This window comes from Scyliorhinus torazame, chromosome 13 (genome assembly GCF_047496885.1).
Source record: "Scyliorhinus torazame isolate Kashiwa2021f chromosome 13, sScyTor2.1, whole genome shotgun sequence".
Taxonomy (NCBI): domain Eukaryota; kingdom Metazoa; phylum Chordata; class Chondrichthyes; order Carcharhiniformes; family Scyliorhinidae; genus Scyliorhinus; species Scyliorhinus torazame.
Genome location: NC_092719.1, coordinates 218,229,913 through 218,256,698, shown reverse-complemented (window position 1 = coordinate 218,256,698; position 26,786 = coordinate 218,229,913). Strand labels below are relative to the sequence as shown.

The window sequence follows — 26,786 nt, the reverse complement described above, 5'->3', positions numbered from 1 at the left end:
ACACAGATTTAACTGTGGAATCTCCACCCCCAATCGCTGGAAATTCGCGAACCACGAAAGGCAGATCACTCCTGACAATCCTGCCCCTTCAATTCGCTCAGGAATAGCTTCGTTTTCTCAAATAAAGATTAAAATTAACTGTTTAATTGAACCCCGCTGGTTAATTTCCGCTACCCCTCCCAATCGAATGTCTGGGTTGGAATTTATGAGAAGATTAGTGCGGGTTGGGGTGGGGGGATAAATGAGGAGGTGGATTGGGGTGGTGTGCGCAATAACAAATAAGAGAATTTCGCCACGAGAGGAGAGTTCCCAGATTGGGGGACAGTTACAGTTGGACGCTGAAGGTTTTGACATTGCTTTGAGTTGCATCGTGTACATTGATACACACAATAAAAACGGGGCTTTCCTGCACCATCAGTCAGACTGGGCAATATAATTGGAGACAATATTTATTCCAAAATAAATGAGCAATCTTGTCTTGCACTGGGGTCGTGTTAGCGGAGAGTTTTCTTTAAACGGATGGTCTGTGGACGCGGAGATGTACGTCCCTGCTTTTTGTGGCTGTGATGTTAAACTTTTACTTCTGTCTGATTGCAGAGGGGCGGGAGTGCGTGAATTGTGGAGCAACATCCACCCCGCTGTGGAGAAGAGATGGAACAGGGCATTACCTGTGCAATGCCTGTGGCCTGTACCATAAGATGAACGGGCAGAACAGACCCCTGATTAAACCTAAGAGGAGATTGGTAGGTCCCCCAAATATGCAATAATCTAAACCACTGCTGAGCATTTGAATTGGGACATTTGACAAATGGTTCGTGTTGCGGGTACTGTGTGTGTGTGAGAGATTGTGTGTGAATGTACTTTCCTGGATGTAACTTCAATAAAAGATCTCCACCAGAGATCACGTCACTTTCCAAAGCAGGATGCTAATGATCTCAACATGCTCAGATCTCCCATCTCAGGGCCCGGCTCAGTAATATGGCCGCCGAACCCTCCTCAAACAGGAGTTGCTTCATTTTGTTTAAACAGAATTCAGTGCTAATTAATATTAATATTGAAACAGGGAGGGTAAATGTTAAGGTCCCAAAGGGAATAAAAGAAAAGTGGGTTGGTGGAATCTCTAGTATTTTTTTTAGTTGACAATCGGAAGGGACAATTATTGACAGCGGAGATAAAACCAATCGGTGAAAAAAAACCTGTATTCATTTAATAATATTTTTGTTCAGTATTTATTTTCTTTTCAAGTCCAGACTCATAATGAGACAGTCTGGATTTATCCTACACTGTTCCCAATGTGTGTGTGTGTGTATGTATTGAGGTATATTTATTTTTTTTTAAAAAGAAAAAACAGTTTTCTTTGTGGTAACGGCCAATAATTTGCACTTTCGTTTAAGTGGTCTGAAATAGCCTTTATAAATACTGACAGCAGGTTCCAAACCGGATGTCTGTTCGCAAAAGATAAGGAACTGGGCTGTTGTGTTCTGTACCAGCGAGAGATTTTCAAGTTTCTATCGAGCAGTCTTGTTTAAAAATCTTGCCATTCTGCTCGGTAAGTGGGGGTTGGGGGGGGGTGGGGGGGGGGGGGGGGGTGGAATTTAAAACAAATAATAATGATGCAAGTCTTTTCAAAGATAAAACGATAAAAGTCTTTGCAATCGCCCCGGAATCCCTTCCTCAAATCTTTTCCCCGGGATGGGGAGTTGGAAATTTAAAGAGCAGATCGGGGCAAACTTGAGATTCTTTCGCTTGTGTGGCAATGGCCCAGGTCAGAACGTGCAGTGAGGGAGAGGTATGCACCGACACCCGCTCCCAAAGCCCAGCTGGATGAATCCCCCCCCCCCCCCCCCCCCCGCAGACTGGGTGCATTTACTTCCACTGGGAATCTGAATCCAGGAGAAATTGGAATTCCCTGAGATTCTGGAATAGTTCTTAAAATAGTTTTAATCCCGTTAAATACAGGATTGTTGAATTAAACTGTCGATTTTGAATAGCGAGTTCTCCTCCCCCACTCACATCGCTTGTCTGTCTTGTTTAAATACAATTATTTCAGGGACCTCAAACTGATTGAACGGCCTGGAGGGGGTGAAATGCAAAAAGGGCGACTATTATTGCTTGAGGTGTAAAGATTTGATGTTCTGCCGTAGACAGGATTGGCTGGAGGCTGAAATCGTTAACGGGGTTAACGCTACTTGTTGAGGCCACCACATGCAGAGTGAATGGCCTTTTTTTTGGAGGGGGGAATGATTTATGTGAAATCGGTCAGATTAAACGCCCCCCCCCACCCCCAGGACTGTGTACTTACACTAGGTGTCCTGTACAATGTGATGGTATTTACCGACAGGCCACCTCTGCTTTGAGGATGGATACAGCTTTGCTTTCTAAACGAATCCCGATTGTGTGTCTCCCGCCTCCCTTCCGAACCAACCCCCTGACACCAGGCGAAGCTCCCAATAAAATATCCGCCTTTCATTTCCATGCAGTCGGCGGCCAGGAGAGCTGGGACATCTTGTGCTAACTGTCAGACGAGCACCACCACCTTATGGAGACGGAACGCTAACGGGGACCCCGTGTGTAATGCCTGTGGCCTCTACTTCAAACTACACAACGTGAGTGATCATTCCAATCAGATTGTTAACAAAAAGCAGAGGAGAATTCCTAATTATTCTGGGGAGGGGTGGGGGGTGGATAATAGGTCCAAAGGGGAAATCACAGGTTATTGACTCTCAAAAGTTGCCCTTTTGTTTTTGACGGGGGACGGGGGACGGGGGGGGGGGACAGTTCAGCCGTGATAAATATAGTATGGTAGTTCGGAATTTATTTCTGCTCTAATTGCTTTGGCCTGTGTCCTAGGTTTGGAAATGCATCTTAAATTAAGCAGGGGACTGATTTTAAGAGGGTTTGTTTAACTGCGAGTGCCCCTTAATAAATCATATGTTTATAAACTTAAACTCGTTCCAACCTTTTGTGCATTCACCTTATTTTCTTTTGTGGAAACGATAGACGCAGTTGTTTAATTTAACATATGTACACATATACCCCCCTCCCCTTCCCCAGACAAGCAGCTTATTATAATAAAGTCACACAGTTACATCGATGGGAATCAAAATTAACAAGCCGACCCCTAGACGTAACCGACAGGAGTCAAAAAGACAAACAAAAATAAAATTAACCTTTTAAAATATGATAAATTATTATGTGTGTAAAAGCTGACATTTCCCAGCTCTGTTCCTTCTATTCTGTGTCCAGAATGAGCAATATTTTGGTTAAACATCTCAATATTTGGATATCAGACTGGAACCACAGTCAAGTCTCCAACTTGCAGTAAATTTAGAGGTTGATTTTTATCTCTCCCACTGTTCCAAATGTCAAGTTGAAACGCCTGTTTGTTGATTACTCTGAGTTAGTGTTTAAGATAACTGTGTTTGACATGAAAGAAATGAGGCCAGTTATCTAACAGCTGGGAATAGCAAAAGTATGTAGATTGTTTAAGCCTTCCACGTTTAAGATAGCTTGCCAAAACAATTACTTTTCCCAATTTGTAACCTTGGGTTGACGAGATGATTTTTGCTCTCTGCTTTGCACTCTTATATTGTTCCTACTTGGTGAAAGTTATTTATTCTCAGCCAACTTTCAGAGAAAATAATTAACCCTCCTGACTGACCTTATTTAAAAGTCAGATTGTCCCTATTTGTTTGTTTACCATGCCCTCCCGTCTTCCCATCGTGCGGCACTCTATACTCCTGGGCCCCAGCGAGCCTCGCACTCTGATGCCATTGTTGAGCCTGCACTGGGAACTGAAATGCTGCCACATTAGAAAGGACGAAGGCCGCCCAGGCCTTCAGCATTAACACTGTAGCTTTCCCCTTGCAGCTGGCTTCCTATCAGTTTGAGATGTGGCTCTGTGTGCCCAGTGTGGGAGCGTGGCTTCCTGGTGGGCACATATCTGTGCCTCACCATAGATACTTGCTGGTTAATCCTAAAGACCAGTTGGATATCTTTGGGTTAACATTCTGGCCGAGTCGAATCTCACTGTTAAGAATGCAGCTGCCATAATAGTGCTTTGGCAAACATTGATGGTTGGGGGGGTGGGGAAGGCAAAGGTGGGTGGGAGAAGAGGGGGATAACGGATTATAACCCAGGAAACTGACACACCCTTGTATAGTTTGATGTTAGATTTCCACCAGAATTGTGTGAGCTTAGACTGGAATGTTTGATATAACAGCAACAGAACACATATTGTGTGCTTTTCATGTTCTTGTTCCATGAGACAGGGCTAGTTTCCGCCCTCCCCTCTGCAACATTGGATAATAAAAGCTTGAACCCAGCCTGCACTCTGCCAACTCGGCACACAATTTAAAAAACATTTAGATTGCCCAATTGTTTTTTTTCCCAATTAAGGGGCAATTTGACGTGGCCAATTCACCTATTCTGCACATCTTTTTGGGTTGTGGGGGTGAGACCCACGCAGACACGGGGGGGACTGTGCAAACGCCACGCGGACATGACCCGGGGCCAGGATCAAACCCGGGTCCTCGGCGCTATGAGGCAGCAGTGCTAACCACTGCGCCGCCCTGCTGCCCAAAGCAATATATAATGAATCTTATCCCAACGCATGGAAATATTGATCATTTTCAGGCATCTGTGTCAAACCTTAAAATAAACTTCTTTGACCAGGTCTTTGGTCACCTGTCTGATTGTCTCACCGTGGCAACTGGGGAGTTTAACTTTAATTAAATAAAAGCTTGAATTAAAAAGCTAGTATCAGTCATGGAAACTAATAAGCTTCCAGATTCTTGTACAAATCCATCTGGTTCACTAATGTCCTTTAGGGAAGGAAATCTGTCGTCATTACCTGGTCTGGCCTACACATGACTCCAGACCCACAGCAATGTGGATTGACTCTGAAATGGCCGAGCGAGATGCTCAGTTGTATTCAAAGAGGCTGCTCCCTGGTAAGAGCAATGAGGGACAGGCAGAAATTTCACTCTGGCCAGCAAAGCCCACATCCAGTGAATGAGTAGCTATAAAAAAGCCCTTTGCAATCACAGTGTAACCCTGATAGTCCCCTGAATGAGGTGAACCTGGCCCAACACTGAGTCCCAGGTATGGCTGTTACTAATTGTGACTGGGATTCTTTTTCAGAGAGCTTTGTGGGACCACCTTGGGAGCTTGTCTCACACCCACTGAAATGTAGCAGGGTGCAGGGCAGTCTTTCCCAAAGGGTGGTGCGGGGATGGGGGGGGGGGGGGGGGGGTGGAGTCACAAGGGCGAAGGGAAAAGAACTGCACTGATTAAATAACTCTTGCAAAGAGCTGGGTGATGGGCTGAATGGCCTTCATCTGCATTGTGTAATTCTACAATAAGCACGTAACAAGCTGACTTAAAGACAACTAAAGGTTTGCAGGGCAGCTGGAGGCTAACAGACATTGCAAATTTTACCAGTGATCCTATGGATAATAACCAGCTCTTGTTGAACAACAAGCGTGGTGCCCTGCTGCCCCAGCCCCCCACCTCCACAGGAATAGGCACAACGTGGCACCTTCCTCACTGATATCATGACTTTTTAAATCTTTGTGTAAGAAAAGGAGGGAGAGAGAAGGAGTGATATTTCTGAGGCTGCTTACTAAGCTGTTTGTGAGTTAGTAGGTTTGCTTATCCAAGCAAGCTGCAGTTTTATTTATTCTTTGAAATAGATTCAGCGTACCCAATTCTTTCTTTTCCAATTAAGGGGGAATTTAGCGCGGCCAATCCATCTAACCTGCACATCTTTGGGTTGTGGTGGTGGGACCCACGCCGACACGGGGAGAATGTGCAAACTCCACACGGACAGTGACCCGGGATCGAACCCGCGACCTCGGCGGCGTGAGGCAGCAGTGCTAACCACTGCACCACCGTGCTGCCCCAAAAGCTGCAGTTTTAAGATGGAACCTGGGGTTATTCTATAAGTGGGTAGAAACGGGACAGGTTGAAACCTAATGATATCTCCGTCCACCGTTTTGCTACAGGCTGATCAATTCCACTAACACAACAATTTGATTTTCTACACCTCTCACTCAGTAAAACATCCCAAGGGGCTTCACATGATAAGGGACATGGAGTTGCACTATCAATACATTTGGAGTGTGTTCATGCCACAGCCTTTCCTAGTGAGCTACAGTGCCAGTGCTCAGACCACCTCAAGCCAGTGCCCTGGGATGAAGGAAGTGAAAACAATCAGCCAGAACTCCCACTGTTGACTGAGTCACTTTTGGACATGGGGTGAGCCTGAGACCCTGTAATTGGCAGATGCATTTGAAGGAAAACTAGAAAAATTTATCACACGAGTTAGAAAGGAAGAGAAGGAGAAGCTGATAGGATAAGACAGAGTGGGGAGAGGATCTTAACAAGCCCACAATATGAAAGAGGAGCCGGATTGGCCATTCTGCCCCAATCTGCCATTCAATAAGATAAGGGCTGACCTGATTGCAACCTCGACTCCACTTCCCTGCCTGTCTCCCATCAATAACCTTTGACTCCCGTGGCAATCAAAAACTGTCAAAAGGGCAAGGTGGCACAGTGGCTAGCACTGCTGCCTCACAGCGCCGTGGACCCGGGTTTGACCCCAGCCCCGGGTCACTGTCCATGTGGAATTTGCACATTCCCCCCGTGTGGGTCGCACCCCCACAATTCAAGGGCGTGCAAGGTGGATTAGCCATGCTAAATTGCCCCTTTAATTGGAAAAACTAAATTTAAGAAAAAATTTGTCGACTCGTCCTCGAATATATGAAGTTACTCCACTGATCAATGGGTAAGAGAATTCCAAAGAGTGGAGGCCCACATGGAGCTTAAACACCACCAAGACTGGGCTGAATGGTCCATTTCTGTCCCATAAATTGGGTGTCATTCTTTTCAATAGCATCACAGCTCATTGACAATCACTGTCCAAGTCCAAAGTTAGAGAATTGGCCACATGCGATGTGGTGCCACAGAACTGCTGGTGAAAACATGCACCTTTGGGCGGCATGGTAGTGCATTGGTTAGCACTGCTGCCTCACAGCGCCGAGGACCCGGGGCCGATCCTGGCCTGGGTCACTGTCCGTGTGGAGTTTGCACATTCTCCCCATGTTTGGGTGGTCTCACCTCCACAACCCAAAAGATGTGGAGGGTAGATGGATTGGCCACACTAAATTGCCCCTCAATTGGGAGAAACTAATTGGGTTTTCAAGTTTATAAAAAAAAACATCCACCTTTCTCAGTGTGAAGTCAGTGCTTTGGGGATAGAATCAGAGGAAGGGAGAATTAAAACAGAACAGGGGTCATTGGGCAGATCATCGACTAAACCCAGTTGGCTGTTAGTTGGCTGTCCACTTGCCCGGGAAACCTGGTAGTGATCTAGGGACAGATGGAGGAGTTTGAGCTAATCTGGATCCAGCTCCTTGGTTTCATAACCCATGATATCCTGACTCAACAGAATCTTTCAATTGACCTTCCAGCCTCAACAGCTTTTTGGGGGGAGAGATTGAGAGATTTCCAAGTTTCGTTTCCCCTTCGTGTGAGGAAGTGCTTCCTGACATCACCCTCAATGGCCTGGCTCTCAATGCAAAGTTCTGCCCCCGTATACCCGACTCCTCCCCTCCCACCCCGCGCGCGCTCTCCCCCCCCCCCCCCCCCCCCACCCATCAGAAGAAACAGTTTCTCCCCATCAACCTTTACCAAATCCTTCGATCAACTTAAACATCTCGGGCAGCACGGTGGCACAGTGGTTAGCACTGCCGCCTTGCGGCGCCAAGGTCCCAGGTTCAATCCCGGCTCTGGGTTACTGTCCGTGTGGAGTTTGCACATTCTCCCCGTGTCTGTGTGGGTTTTGCCCCCACAACCCAAAGATGTGCAGGCTAGGTGGATTGGCCACGCTAAATCGCCCCTTAATTGGAAAAATGAATTGGGTACTCTAAATTTATTTTTAAAAAGAACAAAATAAACCGTAAACATCTCAGTTAATATTCTATACGTAAAGTTCAAAGTCATGAGAGATTCCATTGGCATTGATAACCAGAGGACACTGATATAAGTGATATACAGTGGACATGATCTCTTTGGATTTCCAGAAGGCCTTTGACAAGGTGCCGTACAGGAGGCAGCCAAATAAGATAAGAGCCCATGGTGTTAGGGGCAAGGTACTGGCATGGATAGAGGATTGGCTGACTGGCAGAGAGTGCGGATAACGGGGTCCTTTTCAGGATGGCAGCCGGTGACTAGTGATGCTCCGCAGGGGTCAGTGTTATTGAGGAAGCAGGGGGGGGGGCTGCAGAAGGACTTGGACAGGCTAAGAGAGTGGGCAAAGAAGTGGCAGTTGGAATACAATGTGGAAAAGTGTGAGGTTGTGCACTTTGGCAGGACGAATAGAGGCACAGACTATTTTCTACATGGGAAAAGGCTTCAGAAATCAGAAGCACAAAGTGTTTTGGGAGTCATTGTTCAAGATTCTCTTACGGCTAACATGCAGGTTCAGTCGGCAGTTAGGAAGGCAAATACAATGTTAGCATTCATGTCGAGAGGGCTAGAATACAAGTGCAGGGATGTACTTCTGAGGCTGTATAAGGCTCTGGTCAGACCCCCATATGGAATTCTAAGAGAAGTTTTGGACACTGTATCGAAGGATGAATGTACTGGCCTTGGAGAGGGTCCAGAGGAGATTCACAGGAATTCCCCTTAATTGGAAAAAAAATTAAAAAAACAAGAAGAAACGTACAGAATACTGAGAGGCCTGGATAGCGTGGGTGTGGAGAGGATATTTCCACTAGCAGGAGAAAGTAGAATCTGAGGGCACAGCCTCAGACTGAAGGGACGATCCTTTAAAACAGAGATGAGGAGGAATTTCTTCAGCCAGAGGGTGGTGAATCTGTGGAACTCTTTGCCGCAGAAGGCTGTGGAGGCCAAATCACTGAGTGTCTTTAATACAGAGATAGATAGGTTCTTGATTAATAAGAGGACCAGGGGTTGTAGGGAGAAGGGAGGAAAATGGGGATGAGAAAAATATCAGCCATGATTGAATGGCGGAGCAGGCTCGATGGGCCGAATGGCTTAATTCTGCTCCTATGTCATATGGCCTTATAAGGTGGACATCCTCACCAATAGCTCTGTTGCAGTACCTACATCACATGAATTACAGTGGTTCAAGAAGGCCATCTTCTCAAGGGCAAGTAGGGATGGGCAATGAATGCTGGCCTAGCCAGGAATGTCCAGGTCCTGTGAATTCATTAAAAAAAAAATGTTTGGCAAAAAAGTCAAAGGTGACACGAGGAAAAGCCATTCCAGCAGCGAATGGTTAGGATCGGAATGTTCTGCCTGTGAGTGTGGTGGAGGCAGATTCACACAGCGAGTGGTTAGGATCTGGAATGTACTGTCTGTGAGTGTGGTGGAGGCAGATTCACACAGCGAGTGGTTAGGATCTGGAATGTACTGTCTGTGAGTGTGGTGGAGGCAGATTCACACAGCGAGTGGTTAGGATCTGGAATGTACTGTCTGTGAGTGTGGTGGAGGCAGATTCACGCAGCGAGTGGTTAAGATCTGGAATGTACTGTCTGTGAGTGTGGTGGAGGCAGATTCACACAGCGAGTGGTTAGGATCTGGAATGTACTGTCTGTGAGCGTGGTGGAGGCAGATTCACACAGCGAGTGGTTAGGATCTGGAATGTACTGTCTGAGAGTGTGGTGGAGACAGATTCACACAGCGAGTGGTTAGGATCTGGAATGTACTGTCTGTGAGTGTGGTGGAGACAGATTCACACAGCGAGTGGTTAGGATCTGGAATGTACTGTCTGTGAGTGTGGTGGAGACAGATTCACAGAGCGAGTGGTTAGGATCTTGAACGTTCTGTCTGTGAGTATGGTGGAGACAGATTCACACAGCGAGTGGTTAGGATCTGGAATGAACTGTCTGTGAGTGTGGTGGAGACAGATTCACACAGCGAGTGGTTAGGATCCAGAATGTACTGTCTGTGAGTGTGGCGGAGACAGATTCACACAGCGAGTGGTTAGGATCTGGAATGTACTGTCTGTGAGTGTGGTGGAGGCAGATTCACACAGCGAGTGGTTAGGATCTGGAATGTACTGTCTGTGAGTGTGGTGGAGACAGATTCACACAGCGAGTGGTTAGGATCCAGAATGTACTGTCTGTGAGTGTGGTGGAGGCAGATTCACACAGCGAGTGGTTAGGATCTGGAATGTACTGTCTGTGAGTGTGGTGGAGACAGATTCACACAGCGAGTGGTTAGGATCCAGAATGTACTGTCTGTGAATGTGGTGGAGGCAGATTCACACAGCGAGTGGTTAGGATCTGGAATGTTCTGTCTGAGAGTGTGGTGGAGGCAGATTCACACAGCGAGTGGTTAGGATCTGGAATGGTCTGTCTGAGTGTGGTGGAGGCAGATTCCCACAGCGAGTGGTTAGAATCTGGAATGTACTGTCTGTGAGTGTGGTGGAGGCAGATTCACACAGCGAGTGGTTAGGATCTGGAATGTTCTGTCTGAGAGTGTGGTGGAGGCAGATTCACACAGCGAGTAGTTAGGATCTGGAATGGTCTGTCTGAGTGTGGTGGAGGCAGATTCACACAGCGAGTGGTTAGAATCTGGAATGTTCTGTCTGTGAGTGTGGTGGAGGCAGATTCACACAGCGAGTAGTTAGGATCTGGAATGGTCTGTCTGAGTGTGGTGGAGGCAGATTCACACAGCGAGTGGTTAGAATCTGGAATGTTCTGTCTGTGAGTGTGGTGGAGGCAGATTCACACAGCGAGTGGTTAGGATCTGGAATGGTCTGTCTGAGTGTGGTGGAGGCAGATTCGCACAGCGAGTGGTTAGAATCTGGAATGTACTGTCTGAGAGATTGTTGGGCGCAGATCCAACTGTGGATTTCAAAAGGGATCTGGATAATTATCTGAAGAGAAAATAAGTTCAGGGCTGTGCGGGAAAGGTGGCGAGTGGGATTTGATGAACTACAGAGAACCAGCAGGGAGATGATGGGCTGACTGGTCTTCTTTGTAGTTTCATTCTAGAATTCTACGCATCGAGGGATTACCAAGTCCAGGTATCATTTGGTGAAGTTTGTTGACGTGAGTGTTTTTTGCGTTCTGCCTCATTTAGGTGAACCGGCCCCTGACGATGAAAAAGGAGGGCATTCAGACCCGGAACCGGAAGATGTCCAGCAAGTCAAAGAAAAACAAGAGGATGTCAGACGGTTTTGAGGAGCTGTCTAAGTGCATGCAAGACAAGGTGTCATCCTTCAGCTTGGCGGATCACATGCAGCACATGGCGCATCTTCCCCAGTTCAGCCACGCGGGTCACGTGCTGCCCACGCCCACCCCCATTCACCCATCGTCCAGCCTCTCATTTGCGCATCCCCACCCGTCCAGCATGGTGAGTGCCATGGGCTAGAAGGAACGGGAGACTCCCTCGGAGGAAGAGAGAGAGAGAGACAAGAGGGAAGCGAGAAAAACAGACAGCGCACAAGGTTTTTGCCTTTATCTTTTTTGGGAAAAAAAGGAAAAGAAAAATCACGGACAATGTGTTGTTTGGAAACATTTTGGGGTTTGAGGAACAGGGATGAATGCTACCCCAATGTTTGACTGGTTGCTTTGCAAGACTTTTGGGTAGGAGAGTTTCAGTCAAATGAAATAAGCATTTGACTGTTGCCTCCTTCATGGACACATCGGAGAGATTGTGCGGGATTGGCATTGCTCTGTTCAGACTGACTTGAAAGACACAAAAGAGGGAGAATTGCGTCAGAAAGGTAGAAAGGACTGTCGTCCTTGTTATCGATGTGAATATTGTAAATCTGAGAATTCGGGATAAATTGATTGCTAAGACCTAATTCTTTTTTCATTGTTAAAACAAAACAAAAAAAACATTCACAAAAAATAAGCAAAGTCACTTAACTTTGAAGTATATTTCTTTCTGTTTGTCTTGCTTTAATTATTTCATGTGCAGATATTTTATTTTTTTGAGAGGAAGGTTTTGTTGCTGGTTCTGCGTTGTGGCAACTTACAGGTCAGGGGAGACAGGTCCTGGATTAACAGGACTGCCAGTGAGGTAAGTGTCCTGTCTGGTGTGGGGTTAGAATGTGGCCCTGGGTTCAGTCCTGTGTCCGCGTTGAGTTCACCAGTGTAAGGTGGGGGGCCGCTATTTATTTGTGGGCTTGGGTGAAGAAGGTTAGTTAGAAGAGGTGCCGGAGAAAGGGTGGGGGGAATCATCCCAACGCAACAAGAGGATATGGGGGGGAATGAGGATGCAGTCAGAGCCTCCATGTTAACGAATCAGTCTTGACCTTCAAAGTCAGTTCTCAGTGTCACACACACGCCAACTTTATAAGTGAAGAGGTTTCAGTGTAGATAATTAATTGTTGTACATTATTATTAATACTTCACAAGCTAGCAGAGAAATACATATGAATTCTTCAGAAATTTTGCCATCTTCATCTTATTTTAATTTAATGTAACAGAACACTGCTTCCACTTTACATTTCAAAAAGTGACATTGTGCCTTTAACATGATGATTCAGCAACTAAAAGGCCCCAAATCTGAGAATGCTGGGTGTCTGTGAATCAGTTACAACACTATTTACTGTATTCCGGAACACTTTAACCCGAACACCAATCTTGGACCTAAGAACATGCCACCAAATTAAACAACAGCAACAATTTGCATTTATATAGTGCCTCTAATACAGAGCAACATCTCAAAACACGTCAAATGAGCGTAAATCAGACAAATTTGACATAGTCACATAAGGGGATTTTTGGGCAGGTAAGCGGAAGATGGGTAAAAGAGATAATTTTTAAGGAATGTCTTAGAGGAGGAAAGTATTTGAGAGGAAGGAGTTTATTACATGGATTTTAATGTCATTTGCTTTGAGAACCATATTTTTTTATGATGACCATTTGGTTTGAGGTTCTGCAAAAGCATCATACGGTTTAAATTAAACTGGATCCTTGTAGATGGGAGCTGGAAATGGGAAACAATAAAGAGGTCTCATCATTATTTTAAACGTCTAATTCTAACTCTCTGAAAATTTATTTTTGCAAACAATTCTCTTCTATCCTCTTACACCAACCCTGTCCACTTAGATTATTTTTGCCAAATGAAATCAAGGAAGTCTGAATTGTGAGGGGTTGAACTGGACATGGGAGAAAGGAGAGAAGAGGATGTCATAGTAAATATATCTCCGACTCCGACACTTGTGCTTGTGCTGTGTGAGTCTCTACATGGCGGAAGGATAGGTCTACGCTCGTTCTTGAGATCTGATGACTATGGGGCTGAGGAGAACATTGGGGAACTGGGATGACGATATGAGCAGCTCCCAAAGGAAAAACTCACGGGAGCTGCAATCGAGCAGCATCTTTCCTCCTCCCGAATCCTGAAATATTTTCTGGCCTGAACATTCCATCGAAATAGCAACTGCCATAAAATGTCCAATATTCCAGAAATTGACCACATAGCAACAGTGGGCAGCACGGTGGCGCAATGGTTAACACTGCTGCCTCACTTCACCAAGGACCCGGGTTCGACTCCGGGTCACTGTCCGTGTGGAGTTTGCACATTCTCCCCGTATCTGCGTGGGACTCACCCCCACGACCCAAAGATGGTTTGGCTACGCTAAATTGCCCCTTAAATTGAAAAAAAAATGAATTGGGTTCACTAAATTTATTTTAAAAAACAGCGACTGGTCTTGGTCTATTGTTGTGAAGTGTTGCTTTCAGAATTTGAAAAAGGCATGATATAAATGCAAGTTTGCACTTGTAGTCAACTCCACTCCTGATCATGTCTGAGCTAGAATGTATGTAAGCGGCTTTTGAAAAAAAAAACAAGAACTATACAAAACAAAACTCTTCAGCGGTCTAACTATTCCTTGGGATGGTATAAAGGGAGACAGCAAATTTTATCTTCAGGTGGTAATCTAATCACTTTTCTTTTCAACTTCATAAATAATAAATCGGGTTGATAAAAATATTTCATGAATATTTCTCAAGGACCAAATAGCCATATTAAAAGTCCGCTTTAAACGTTTCGAAGATGGTTTGCTAGTGGCACTCAGCATATATAGCTGCACTTTGTATAGGTTATATATAATATTAAATGGGGTGGGAGAGAGGGAGGGCAATTGATGTCACGTTTGTGATACAATTTCAAAAAAATTCTTTTTTCTCTTTCATCAAGTAAATTGAGGCCCTGGTGAGTGTTTTAAAAAAAATATGGTACAATGAATATTAATTTGAAAGGAATCTGATTTTTTTTTCATCTGGGAATGTCAAGGTTGGGGAGAGTTACTGACAAAAATATTTTTTAAGAAAAAAAACTAAAAGTAAAATCAGATTGAGAGGACAAGGTGCAATATATTGTCACTCACTGCAATGTAGTCTTTTCAGCAGTGAAGATTTTTAAATTATTTTGTATCGATCACCATGAGCATATTTTGTTTTCTCGCAGTATTTACATTCTTTTCCTTGTTTTATTTTTTTTGGGTAGATTAAGTTATTGGTTAAATATGTACAACATGTTTATATAATTATCTGTATAAATGTGTATGTTATCATCATTATTCCTCATGAACATTGCTAAAAGTAATAATAAAAAAATTATTCAAAATTTTGTTTTTAGCAACAGTCTGTAACATTTTGGTGTTTCTGTCAGTGTGAGAGCTCCAGCAGAAACTGAAATGTTTTCTCATTATGTGAGATGTACAACTAAAGAGTAAAGCTCCCTCTACACTGTCTCCATCAAACTTCCCAAGACAGGCACAGCACGGGGTTAGATACAGAGTAAAGCTCCCACTACACTGTCTCCATCAAACACTCCCAGGACAGGCAAGGCAGGGGATTAGATACAGAGTAAAGCTCCCTCTACACTGTCCCCATCAAACGCTCCCAGGACAGGTACAGCACGGGGTTAGATACAGAGTAAAGCTCCCTCTACACTGTCCCCATCAAACACTCCCAGGACAGGTACAGCACGGGGGTAGATACAGAGTAAAGCTCCCTCTACACTGTCCCCATCAAACACTCCCAGGACAGGCAAGGCAGGGGATTAGATAGAGTAATGCTCCCTCTGCACCCATACTTTTCAAACTGTTTTTCCTGGTACCCACTTTTGCCTATGAGCAGACGTTTCATGGCACATACGGGCTGACCTTCGTGACCCACGCCGACTGACCTTCGTGACCCACGCCATGGTCGCTTACCTTTAATACGAAAGGAAAGCCGGCTTAGTCCTCGCGATCTCACTTGAATCCGGTTCACAGGAGGGGTGGATATTTGCATATCAGATGCAGACTTCAGTCAGTTCCTTTGTGCCTTCTCTATCTTTACGAAAATGGAAAACCTCGCAGATATAGGTCATCCTGAAGGGCAATAGCAACAAAATGCTTGTTTTGATCAGTACTGGATAATCCTGGGAGCTGCTACTCCAGAATGCTGATAGTCTCGTGAGATTTTGGAATGTTTTGAATGTGCTGTCACAGGTCAGATACAGCAGTGTAGTCTTTTAATTTGGAGTCAACTGTAAGTTAATAACTGACTCGAGGGTCTCAACCTTAAAAGGAATCTTTTATCCACCAATTCTCTGTCAAAATCTGAAATTCATTTATTTCTTAGTACTTCCTTGCATGTAACACACATGGGTCCTGCATCCTTGTTTGCAGTGGCACAATCAACAAAACCAGACCTCAAGAAATCATCTTTATGCTGTTTTGTTCCCGAGTTAAGTTTCTTCTTTGTGGGCTGTGAACCAAAGGCCCTGGAGCTCTGTACAGAGCTAACACTAGTAGGGCCTGGACTCTCCTGTGCAGCCCACTCCAGCAGATTCAGATGTGATATCCTGTCCAGTAGGTGGTCTACAATTTGAGTCTCAGTTCATCTCTAACTTTTACGGAAATAATGTATTTTCACAGTCTTCATCCCTTGCTGGCCAGCAGCTAGAAAATGAAAGCCGCTCTGCTCTCTGATTTGATGCCCAAAGGACAGATGTGGAGGGCGCTTAACGTCAAGTTAACATGCAAGGCACATGGCCTGCTCACTGCTGCCACTTCTGGGTGGAAGACTGCACACAACCTCTTGCCTTTTCATTTAAAGCCGATAGTGGTTGTTGGGCGCTTGTCCAAGATCGGGATTGCCACAGGAATAGTGGAGGTGATTCTCCGAGCCCCATGACGGGCCGGAGAATTGGCGCAACCACGCCATGACGCCGGCGCCCGATTCTCCGAGGTGCGGAGAATCGGCGCCATTTGCGCCGGCGCGTTTGGCGCGGGGTCGGCCGCAGGCCGCTGGAATCAGGAAGACAGAGTCCCGCTGGCGCGTTCGCCCCTGGTCGCTGCCGGCTGGAACTCTGCGGGAATGCTCGGGGCGGGGGGGGGGGGGTGCTCCTTCACCCGGGGGGGGGGGGGGGGGGGCTCCGATGGGGTCTGGCCCGCGATCGGGGCCCACCAATCGGCGGGCCGGCCTCTTCCCCCCGGGCCTACTTCCTGGTGCGGCCGGCCCCTGAACACTGACCCCATGTTGGGTCGGGGCCGGCGCGCGGAAGACGTTCCCCACGCATGCGCAGGGCGGCGCGGTCCAACTGCGCATGCGCTGGATTGAGCTGGCCCAACTGCGCATGCGTGGGTGGGCGCGGCACCTATTTGGTACAGCGTAAGGAGGCTGGAGTGGCGTGAACTGCACCAGTGCCGTGCTAGCCCCTGTGGCGACGCCGTTAACGATGGCGCGAACACTTGGCCTCCATATCGGAGAATTGCCCCCAGTGTGTCACCACCCGCACTTTGGAAAATACTGCTGTACACTGTCCCCATCAAACACTCCCAGGACAGGTACAGCACGGGGTTAGATACAGAGTAAAGCTCCCTCTACACTGTCCCCATCAAACACTCCCAGGACAGGTACAGCACGGGGTTAGATACAGAGTAAAGCTCCCTCTACACTGTCCCCATCAAACACTCCCAGGACAGGTACAGCACGGGGTTAGATACAGAGTAAAGCTCCCTCTACACTGTCCCCATCAAACACTCCCAGGACAGGTACAGCACGGGGTTAGATACAGAGTCAGGCTCCCTCTACACTGTCCCCATCAAACACTCCCAGGACAGGTACAGCACAGGGTTAGATACAGAGTAAAGCTCCCTCTACACTGTCCCCATCAAACACTCCCAGGACAGGTGAAGCACGAGGTTAGATACAGAGACAGGCTCCCTCTACACTGTCCCCATCAAACACTCCCAGGACAGGTACAGCACGGGGTTAGATACAGAGTAAAGCACCCTCGACACTGTCCCCATCAAACACTCCCAGGACAGGTACAGCACGGGGTTAGATACAGAGACAGGCTCCCTCTACACTGTCCCCATCAAACACTCCCAGGACAGGTACAGCACGGGGTTAGATACAGAGACAGGCTCCCTCTACACTGTCCCCATCAAACACGCCCAGGACAGGTACAGCACGGGGTTAGATACAGAGTAAAGCTCCCTCTACACTGTCCCCATCAAATACTCCCCAGACAGGTACAGCACAGGGTTAGATACAGAGTAAAGCTCCCTCTACACTGTCCCCATCAAACACACCCAGGACAGGTACAGCACGGGGTTAGATACAGACTCAAGCTCCCTCTACACTGTCCCCATCAAACACTCCCAGGACAGATACAGCACGGGGTTAGATACAGAGTAAAGCTCCCTCTACACTGTCCCCATCAAACACTCCCAGGACAGGTACAGCACGGGGTTAGATACAGAGTAAAGCTCACTCTACACTGTCCCCATCAAACACTCCCAGGACAGGTACAGCACGGGGTTAGATACAGAGTAAAGCTGCCTCTACACTGTCCCCATCAAACACTCCCAGGACAGGTACAGCACGGGGTTAGATACAGAGACAGGCTCCCTCTACACTGTCCCCATCAAACACGCCCAGGACAGGTACAGCACGGGGTTAGATACAGAGTAAAGCTCCCTCTACACTGTCCCCATCAAATACTCCCCAGACAGGTACAGCACAGGGTTAGATACAGAGTAAAGCTGCCTCTACACTGTCCCCATCAAACACTCCCAGGACAGGTACAGCACGGGGTTAGATACAGACTCAAGCTCCCTCTACACTGTCCCCATCAAACACTCCCAGGACAGGTACAGCACGGGGTTAGATACAGAGTAAAGCTCCCTCTACACTGTCCCCATCAAACACTCCCAGGACAGGTACAGCACGGGGTTAGATACAGAGTAAAGCTCCCTCTACACTGTCCCCATCAAACACTCCCAGGACAGGTACAGCACGGGGTTAGATACAGAGTCAGGCTCCCTCTACACTGTCCCCATCAAACACTCCCAGGACAGGTACAGCACAGGGTTAGATACAGAGTAAAGCTCCCTCTACACTGTCCGCATCAAACATTACCAGGACAGGTACAGCACGGGGTTAGATACAGAGACAGGCTCCCTCTACACTGTCCCCATCAAACACTCCCAGGACAGGTACAGCACGGGGTTAGATACAGAGTAAAGCTCCCTCGACACTGTCCCCATCAAACACTCCCAGGACAGGTACAGCACGGGGTTAGATACAGAGACAGGCTCCCTCTACACTGTCCCCATCAAACACTCCCAGGACAGGTACAGCACGGGGTTAGATACAGAGACAGGCTCCCTCTACACTGTCCCCATCAAACACGCCCAGGACAGGTACAGCACGGGGTTAGATACAGAGTAAAGCTCCCTCTACACTGTCCCCATCAAATACTCCCCAGACAGGTACAGCACAGGGTTAGATACAGAGTAAAGCTCCCTCTACACTGTCCCCATCAAACACACCCAGGACAGGTACAGCACGGGGTTAGATACAGACTCAAGCTCCCTCTACACTGTCGCCATCAAACAATCCCAGGACAGATACAGCACGGGGTTAGATACAGAGTAAAGCTCCCTCTACACTGTCCCCATCAAACACTCCCAGGACAGGTACAGCACGGGGTTAGATACAGAATTAAGCTCCCTCTACACTGTCCCCATCAAACACTCCCAGGACAGGTACAGCACGGGGTTAGATACAGAGTAAAGCTCACACGACACTGTCCCCATCAAACACTCCCAGGACAGGTACAGCACGGGGTTAGATACAGAGTAAAGCTGCCTCTACACTGTCCCCATCAAACACTCCCAGGACAGGTACAGCACGGGGTTAGATACAGAGACAGGCTCCCTCTACACTGTCCCCATCAAACACGCCCAGGACAGGTACAGCACGGGGTTAGATACAGAGTAAAGCTCCCTCTACACTGTCCCCATCAAATACTCCCCAGACAGGTACAGCACAGGGTTAGATACAGAGTAAAGCTCCCTCTACACTGTCCCCATCAAACACACCCAGGACAGGTACAGCACGGGGTTAGATACAGACTCAAGCTCCCTCTACACTGTCCCCATCAAACACTCCCAGGACAGATACAGCACGGGGTTAGATACAGAGTAAAGCTCCCTCTACACTGTCCCCATCAAACACTCCCAGGACAGGTACAGCACGGGGTTAGATACAGAGTAAAGCTCACTCTACACTGTCCCCATCAAACACTCCCAGGACAGGTACAGCACGGGGTTAGATACAGAGTAAAGCTGCCTCTACACTGTCCCCATCAAACACTCCCAGGACAGGTACAGCACGGGGTTAGATACAGAGACAGGCTCCCTCTACACTGACCCCATCAAACACGCCCAGGACAGGGACAGCACGGCGTTAGATACAGAGTAAAGCTCCCTCTACACTGTCCCCATCAAATACTCCCCAGACAGGTACAGCACAGGGTTAGATACAGAGTAAAGCTGCCTCTACACTGTCCCCATCAAACACTCCAAGGACAGGTACAGCACGGGGTTAGATACAGACTCAAGCTCCCTCTACACTGTCCCCATCAAACACTCCCAGGACAGGTACAGCACGGGGTTAGATACAGAGTAAAGCTCCCTCTACACTGTCCCCATCAAACACTCCCAGGACAGGTACAGCACGGGGTTAGATACAGAGTAAAGCTCCCTCTACACTGTCCCCATCAAACACTCCCAGGACAGGTACAGCACAGGGTTAGATACAGAGTAAAGCTCCCTCTACACTGTCCGCATCAAACACTACCAGGACAGGTACAGCACGGGGTTAGATACAGAGACAGGCTCCCTCTACACTGTCCCCATCAAACACTCCCAGGACAGGTACAGCACGGGGTTAGATACAGAGTAAAGCTCCCTCGACACTGTCCCCATCAAACACTCCCAGGACAGGTACAGCACGGGGTTAGATACAGAGACAGGCTCCCTCTACACTGTCCCCATCAAACACTCCCAGGACAGGTACAGCACGGGGTTAGATACAGAGACAGGCTCCCTCTACACTGTCCCCATCAAACACGCCCAGGACAGGTACAGCACGGGGTTAGATACAGAGTAAAGCTCCCTCTACACTGTCCCCATCAAATACTCCCCAGACAGGTACAGCACAGGGTTAGATACAGAGTAAAGCTCCCTCTACACTGTCCCCATCAAACACACCCAGGACAGTTACAGCACGGGGTTAGATACAGACTCAAGCTCCCTCTACACTGTCCCCATCAAACACTCCCAGGACAGATACAGCACGGGGTTAGATACAGAGTAAAGCTCCCTCTACACTGTCCCCATCAAACACTCCCAGGACAGGTACAGCACGGGGTTAGATACAGAGTAAAGCTCCCTCTACACTGTCCCCATCAAACACTCCCAGGACAGGTACAGCACGGGGTTAGATACAGAGTAAATCTCACTCTACACTGTCCCCATCAAACACTCCCAGGACAGGTACAGCACGGGGTTAGATACAGAGTAAAGCTGCCTCTACACTGTCCCCATAAAACACTCCCAGGACAGGTACAGCACGGGGTTAGATACAGAGTAAAGCTCCCTCTACACTGTCCCCATCAAACACTCCAAGGACAGGTACAGCACGGGGTTAGATACAGAGTAAAGCTCCCTCTACACTGTCCCCATCAAATACTCCCCAGACAGGTACAGCACAGGCTTAGATACAGAGTAAAGCTCCCTCTACACTGTCCCCATCAAACACTCCCAGGACAGGTACAGCACGGGGTTAGATACAGACTAAAGCTCCCTCTACACTGTCCCCATCAAACACTCCCAGGACAGATACAGCACGGGGTTAGATACAGAGTAAAGCTCCCTCTACACTGTCCCCATCAAACACTCCCAGGACAGGTGCAGAACGGGGTTAGATACAGAGTAAAGCTCCCTCTACACTGTCCCCATCAAACACTCCCAGGACAGGTACAGCACGGGGTTAGATACAGAGTAAAGCTCCCTCTACACTGTCCCCATCAAATCCTCCCAGGACAGGTACAGCATGGGGTTAGATACAGAGCAAAGCTCCCTCTACACGGTCCCCATCAAACACTCCCAGGACAGGTACAACACGGGGTTAGATACACAGTAAAGCTCCCTCTATACTGTCCCCATCAAACACTCCCAGGACAGGTAGTACAGGGTTAAATACAGAGTAAAACTCCCTCTACATTGTCCCCATCAAACACTCCCAGGACAGGTACAGCACGGGGTTAGATACAGAGTAAAGCTCCCTCTATACTGTCCCCATCAAACACTCCCAGGACAGGTAGTACAGGGTTAAATACAGAGTAAAGCTCCCTCTACACTGTCCTCATCAAACACTGACAGGACAGGTACAGCACGGGGTTAGATTCAGAGTAAAGCTCCCTCTACACTGTCCCCATCAAACACTCCCCGGACAGGTACAGCACAGGGTTAGATACAGAGTAAAGCTCCCTCTACACTGTCCCCATCAAACACTCCAAGGACAGGTACAGCACGGGGTTAGATACAGAGTAAAGCTCCCTCTACACTGTCCCCATCAAACACTCCCCGGACAGGTACAGCACAGGGTTAGATACAGAGTAAAGCTCCCTTTACACTGTCCCCATCAAACACTCCAAGGACAGGTACAGCACGGGGTTAGATACAGAGACAGGCTCCCTCTACACTGTCCCCATCAAACACGCCCAGGACAGGTACAGCACGGGGTTAGATACAGAGTAAAGCTCCCTCTACACTGTCCCCATCAAATACTCCCCAGACAGGTACAGCACAGGGTTAGATACAGAGTAAAGCTCCCTCTACACTGTCCCCATCAAACACACCCAGGACAGGTACAGCACGGGGTTAGATACAGACTCAAGCTCCCTCTACACTGTCCCCATCAAACACTCCCAGGACAGATACAGCACGGGGTTAGATACAGAGTAAAGCTCCCTCTACACTGTCCCCATCAAACACTCCCAGGACAGGTACAGCACGGGGTTAGATACAGAGTAAAGCTCACTCTACACTGTCCCCATCAAACACTCCCAGGACAGGTACAGCACGGGGTTAGATACAGAGTAAAGCTGCCTCTACACTGTCCCCATCAAACACTCCCAGGACAGGTACAGCACGGGGTTAGATACAGAGATAGGCTCCCTCTACACTGTCCCCATCAAACACGCCCAGGACAGGTACAGCACGGGGTTAGATACAGAGTAAAGCTCCCTCTACACTGTCCCCATCAAATACTCCCCAGACAGGTACAGCACAGGGTTAGATACAGAGTAAAGCTGCCTCTACACTTTATCCATCAAACACTCCCAGGACAGGTACAGCACGGGGTTAGATACAGACTCAAGCTCCCTCTACACTGTCCCCATCAAACACTCCCAGGACAGGTACAGCACGGGGTTAGATACAGAGTAAAGCTCCCTCTACACTGTCCCCATCAAACACTCCCAGGACAGGTACAGCACGGGGTTAGATACAGAGTAAAGCTCCCTCTACACTGTCCCCATCAAACACTCCCAGGACAGGTACAGCACGGGGTTAGATACAGAGTCAGGCTCCCTCTACACTGTCCCCATCAAACACTCCCAGGACAGGTACAGCACAGGGTTAGATACAGAGTAAAGCTCCCTCTACACTGTCCGCATCAAACACTACCAGGACAGGTACATCACGGGGTTAGATACAGAGACAGGCTCCCTCTACACTGTCCCCATCAAACACTCCCAGGACAGGTACAGCACGGGGTTAGATACAGAGTAAAGCTCCCTCGACACTGTCCCCATCAAACACTCCCAGGACAGGTACAGCACGGGGTTAGATACAGAGACAGGCTCCCTCTACACTGTCCCCATCAAACACTCCCAGGACAGGTACAGCACGGGGTTAGATACAGAGACAGGCTCCCTCTACACTGTCCCCATCAAACACGCCCAGGACAGGTACAGCACGGGGTTAGATACAGAGTAAAGCTCCCTCTACACTGTCCCCATCAAATACTCCCCAGACAGGTACAGCACAGGGTTAGATACAGAGTAAAGCTCCCTCTACACTGTCCCCATCAAACACACCCAGGACAGGTACAGCACGGGGTTAGATACAGACTCAAGCTCCCTCTACACTGTCGCCATCAAACACTCCCAGGACAGATACAGCACGGGGTTAGATACAGAGTAAAGCTCCCTCTACACTGTCCCCATCAAACACTCCCAGGACAGGTACAGCACGGGGTTAGATACAGAGTAAAGCTCCCTCTACACTGTCCCCATCAAATACTCCCCAGACAGGTACAGCACAGGGTTAGATACAGAGTAAAGCTCCCTCTACACTGTCCCCATCAAACACACCCAGGACAGGTACAGCACGGGGTTAGATACAGACTCAAGCTCCCTCTACACTGTCGCCATCAAACAATCCCAGGACAGATACAGCACGGGGTTAGATACAGAGTAAAGCTCCCTCTACACTGTCCCCATCAAACACTCCCAGGACAGGTACAGCACGGGGTTAGATACAGAATTAAGCTCCCTCTACACTGTCCCCATCAAACACTCCCAGGACAGGTACAGCACGGGGTTAGATACAGAGTAAAGCTCACACGACACTGTCCCCATCAAACACTCCCAGGACAGGTACAGCACGGGGTTAGATACAGAGTAAAGCTGCCTCTACACTGTCCCCATCAAACACTCCCAGGACAGGTACAGCACGGGGTTAGATACAGAGACAGGCTCCCTCTACACTGTCCCCATCAAACACGCCCAGGACAGGTACAGCACGGGGTTAGATACAGAGTAAAGCTCCCTCTACACTGTCCCCATCAAATACTCCCCAGACAGGTACAGCACAGGGTTAGATACAGAGTAAAGCTCCCTCTACACTGTCCCCATCAAACACACCCAGGACAGGTACAGCACGGGGTTAGATACAGACTCAAGCTCCCTCTACACTGTCCCCATCAAACACTCCCAGGACAGATACAGCACGGGGTTAGATACAGAGTAAAGCTCCCTCTACACAGTCCCCATCAAACACTCCCAGGACAGGTACAGCACGGGGTTAGATACAGAGTAAAGCTCACTCTACACTGTCCCCATCAAACACTCCCAGGACAGGTACAGCACGGGGTTAGATACAGAGTAAAGCTGCCTCTACACTGTCCCCATCAAACACTCCCAGGACAGGTACAGCACGGGGTTAGATACAGAGACAGGCTCCCTCTACACTGTCCCCATCAAACACGCCCAGGACAGGGACAGCACCGCGTTAGATACAGAGTAAAGCTCCCTCTACACTGTCCCCATCAAATACTCCCCAGACAGGTACAGCACAGGGTTAGATACAGAGTAAAGCTGCCTCTACACTGTCCCCATCAAACACTCCAAGGACAGGTACAGCACGGGGTTAGATACAGACTCAAGCTCCCTCTACACTGTCCCCATCAAACACTCCCAGGACAGGTACAGCACGGGGTTAGATACAGAGTAAAGCTCCCTCTACACTGTCCCCATCCAGCACTCCCAGGACAGGTACAGCACGGGGTTAGATACAGAGTAAAGCTCCCTCTACACTGTCCCGATCAAACACTCCCAGGACAGGTACAGCACAGGGTTAGATACAGAGTAAAGCTCCCTCTACACTGTCCGCATCAAACACTACCAGGACAGGTACAGCACGGGGTTAGATACAGAGACAGGCTCCCTCTACACTGTCCCCATCAAACACTCCCAGGACAGGTACAGCACGGGGTTAGATACAGAGTAAAGCTCCCTCGACACTGTCCCCATCAAACACTCCCAGGACAGGTACAGCACGGGGTTAGATACAGAGACAGGCTCCCTCTACACTGTCCCCATCAAACACTCCCAGGACAGGTACAGCACGGGGTTAGATACAGAGACAGGCTCCCTCTACACTGTCCCCATCAAACACGCCCAGGACAGGTACAGCACGGGGTTAGATACAGAGTAAAGCTCCCTCTACACTGTCCCCATCAAATACTCCCCAGACAGGTACAGCACAGGGTTAGATACAGAGTAAAGCTCCCTCTACACTGTCCCCATCAAACACACCCAGGACAGGTACAGCACGGGGTTAGATACAGACTCAAGCTCCCTCTACACTGTCCCCATCAAACACTCCCAGGACAGATACAGCACGGGGTTAGATACAGAGTAAAGCTCCCTCTACACTGTCCCCATCAAACACTCCCAGGACAGGTACAGCACGGGGTTAGATACAGAGTAAAGCTCCCTCTACACTGTCCCCATCAAACACTCCCAGGACAGGTACAGCACGGGGTTAGATACAGAGTAAATCTCACTCTACACTGTCCCCATCAAACACTCCCAGGACAGGTACAGCACGGGGTTAGATACAGAGTAAAGCTGCCTCTACACTGTCCCCATCAAACACTCCCAGGACAGGTACAGCACGGGGTTAGATACAGAGTAAAGCTCCCTCTACACTGTCCCCATCAAACACTCCAAGGACAGGTACAGCACGGGGTTAGATACAGAGTAAAGCTCCCTCTACACTGTCCCCATCAAATACTCCCCAGACAGGTACAGCACAGGCTTAGATACAGAGTAAAGCTCCCTCTACACTGTCCCCATCAAACACTCCCAGGACAGGTACAGCACGGGGTTAGATACAGACTAAAGCTCCCTCTACACTGTCCCCATCAAACACTCCCAGGACAGATACAGCACGGGGTTAGATACAGAGTAAAGCTCCCTCTACACTGTGCCCATCAAACACTCCCAGGACAGGTGCAGCACGGGGTTAGATACAGAGTAAAGCTCCCTCTACACTGTCCCCATCAAACACTCCCAGGACAGGTACAGCACGGGGTTAGATACAGAGTAAAGCTCCCTCTACACTGTCCCCATCAAATCCTCCCAGGACAGGTACAGCATGGGGTTAGATACAGAGCAAAGCTCCCTCTACACTGTCCCCATCAAACACTCCCAGGACAGGTACAACACGGGGTTAGATACACAGTAAAGCTCCCTCTATACTGTCCCCATCAAACACTCCCAGGACAGGTAGTACAGGGTTAAATACAGAGTAAAACTCCCTCTACATTGTCCCCATCAAACACTCCCAGGACAGGTACAGCACGGGGTTAGATACAGAGTAAAGCTCCCTCTATACTGTCCCCATCAAACACTCCCAGGACAGGTAGTACAGGGTTAAATACAGAGTAAAGCTCCCTCTACACTGTCCTCATCAAAGACTGACAGGACAGGTACAGCACGGGGTTAGATTCAGAGTAAAGCTCCCTCTACACTGTCCCCATCAAACACTCCCCGGACAGGTACAGCACAGGGTTAGATACAGAGTAAAGCTCCCTCTACACTGTCCCCATCAAACACTCCAAGGACAGGTACAGCACGGGGTTAGATACAGAGTAAAGCTC

At 48.3% G+C, this 26,786-nt stretch overlaps 1 protein-coding gene across 1 annotated transcript; it reads left to right on the top strand.

Annotated features, from left to right (window-relative positions):
- Positions 1-433: 433 nt before the first annotated feature.
- LOC140388618 (GATA-binding factor 2-like) lies at positions 434-14,613 on the top strand. Its single transcript, XM_072473062.1, has 3 exons — positions 434-743; positions 2,481-2,606; positions 11,116-14,613. The coding sequence occupies exons 1-3, from the start codon at positions 567-569 to the stop codon at positions 11,404-11,406; spliced, it is 594 nt and encodes a 197-aa protein (XP_072329163.1). The 5' UTR covers positions 434-566; the 3' UTR covers positions 11,407-14,613.
- The last annotated feature ends 12,173 nt before the right edge of the window (positions 14,614-26,786 follow it).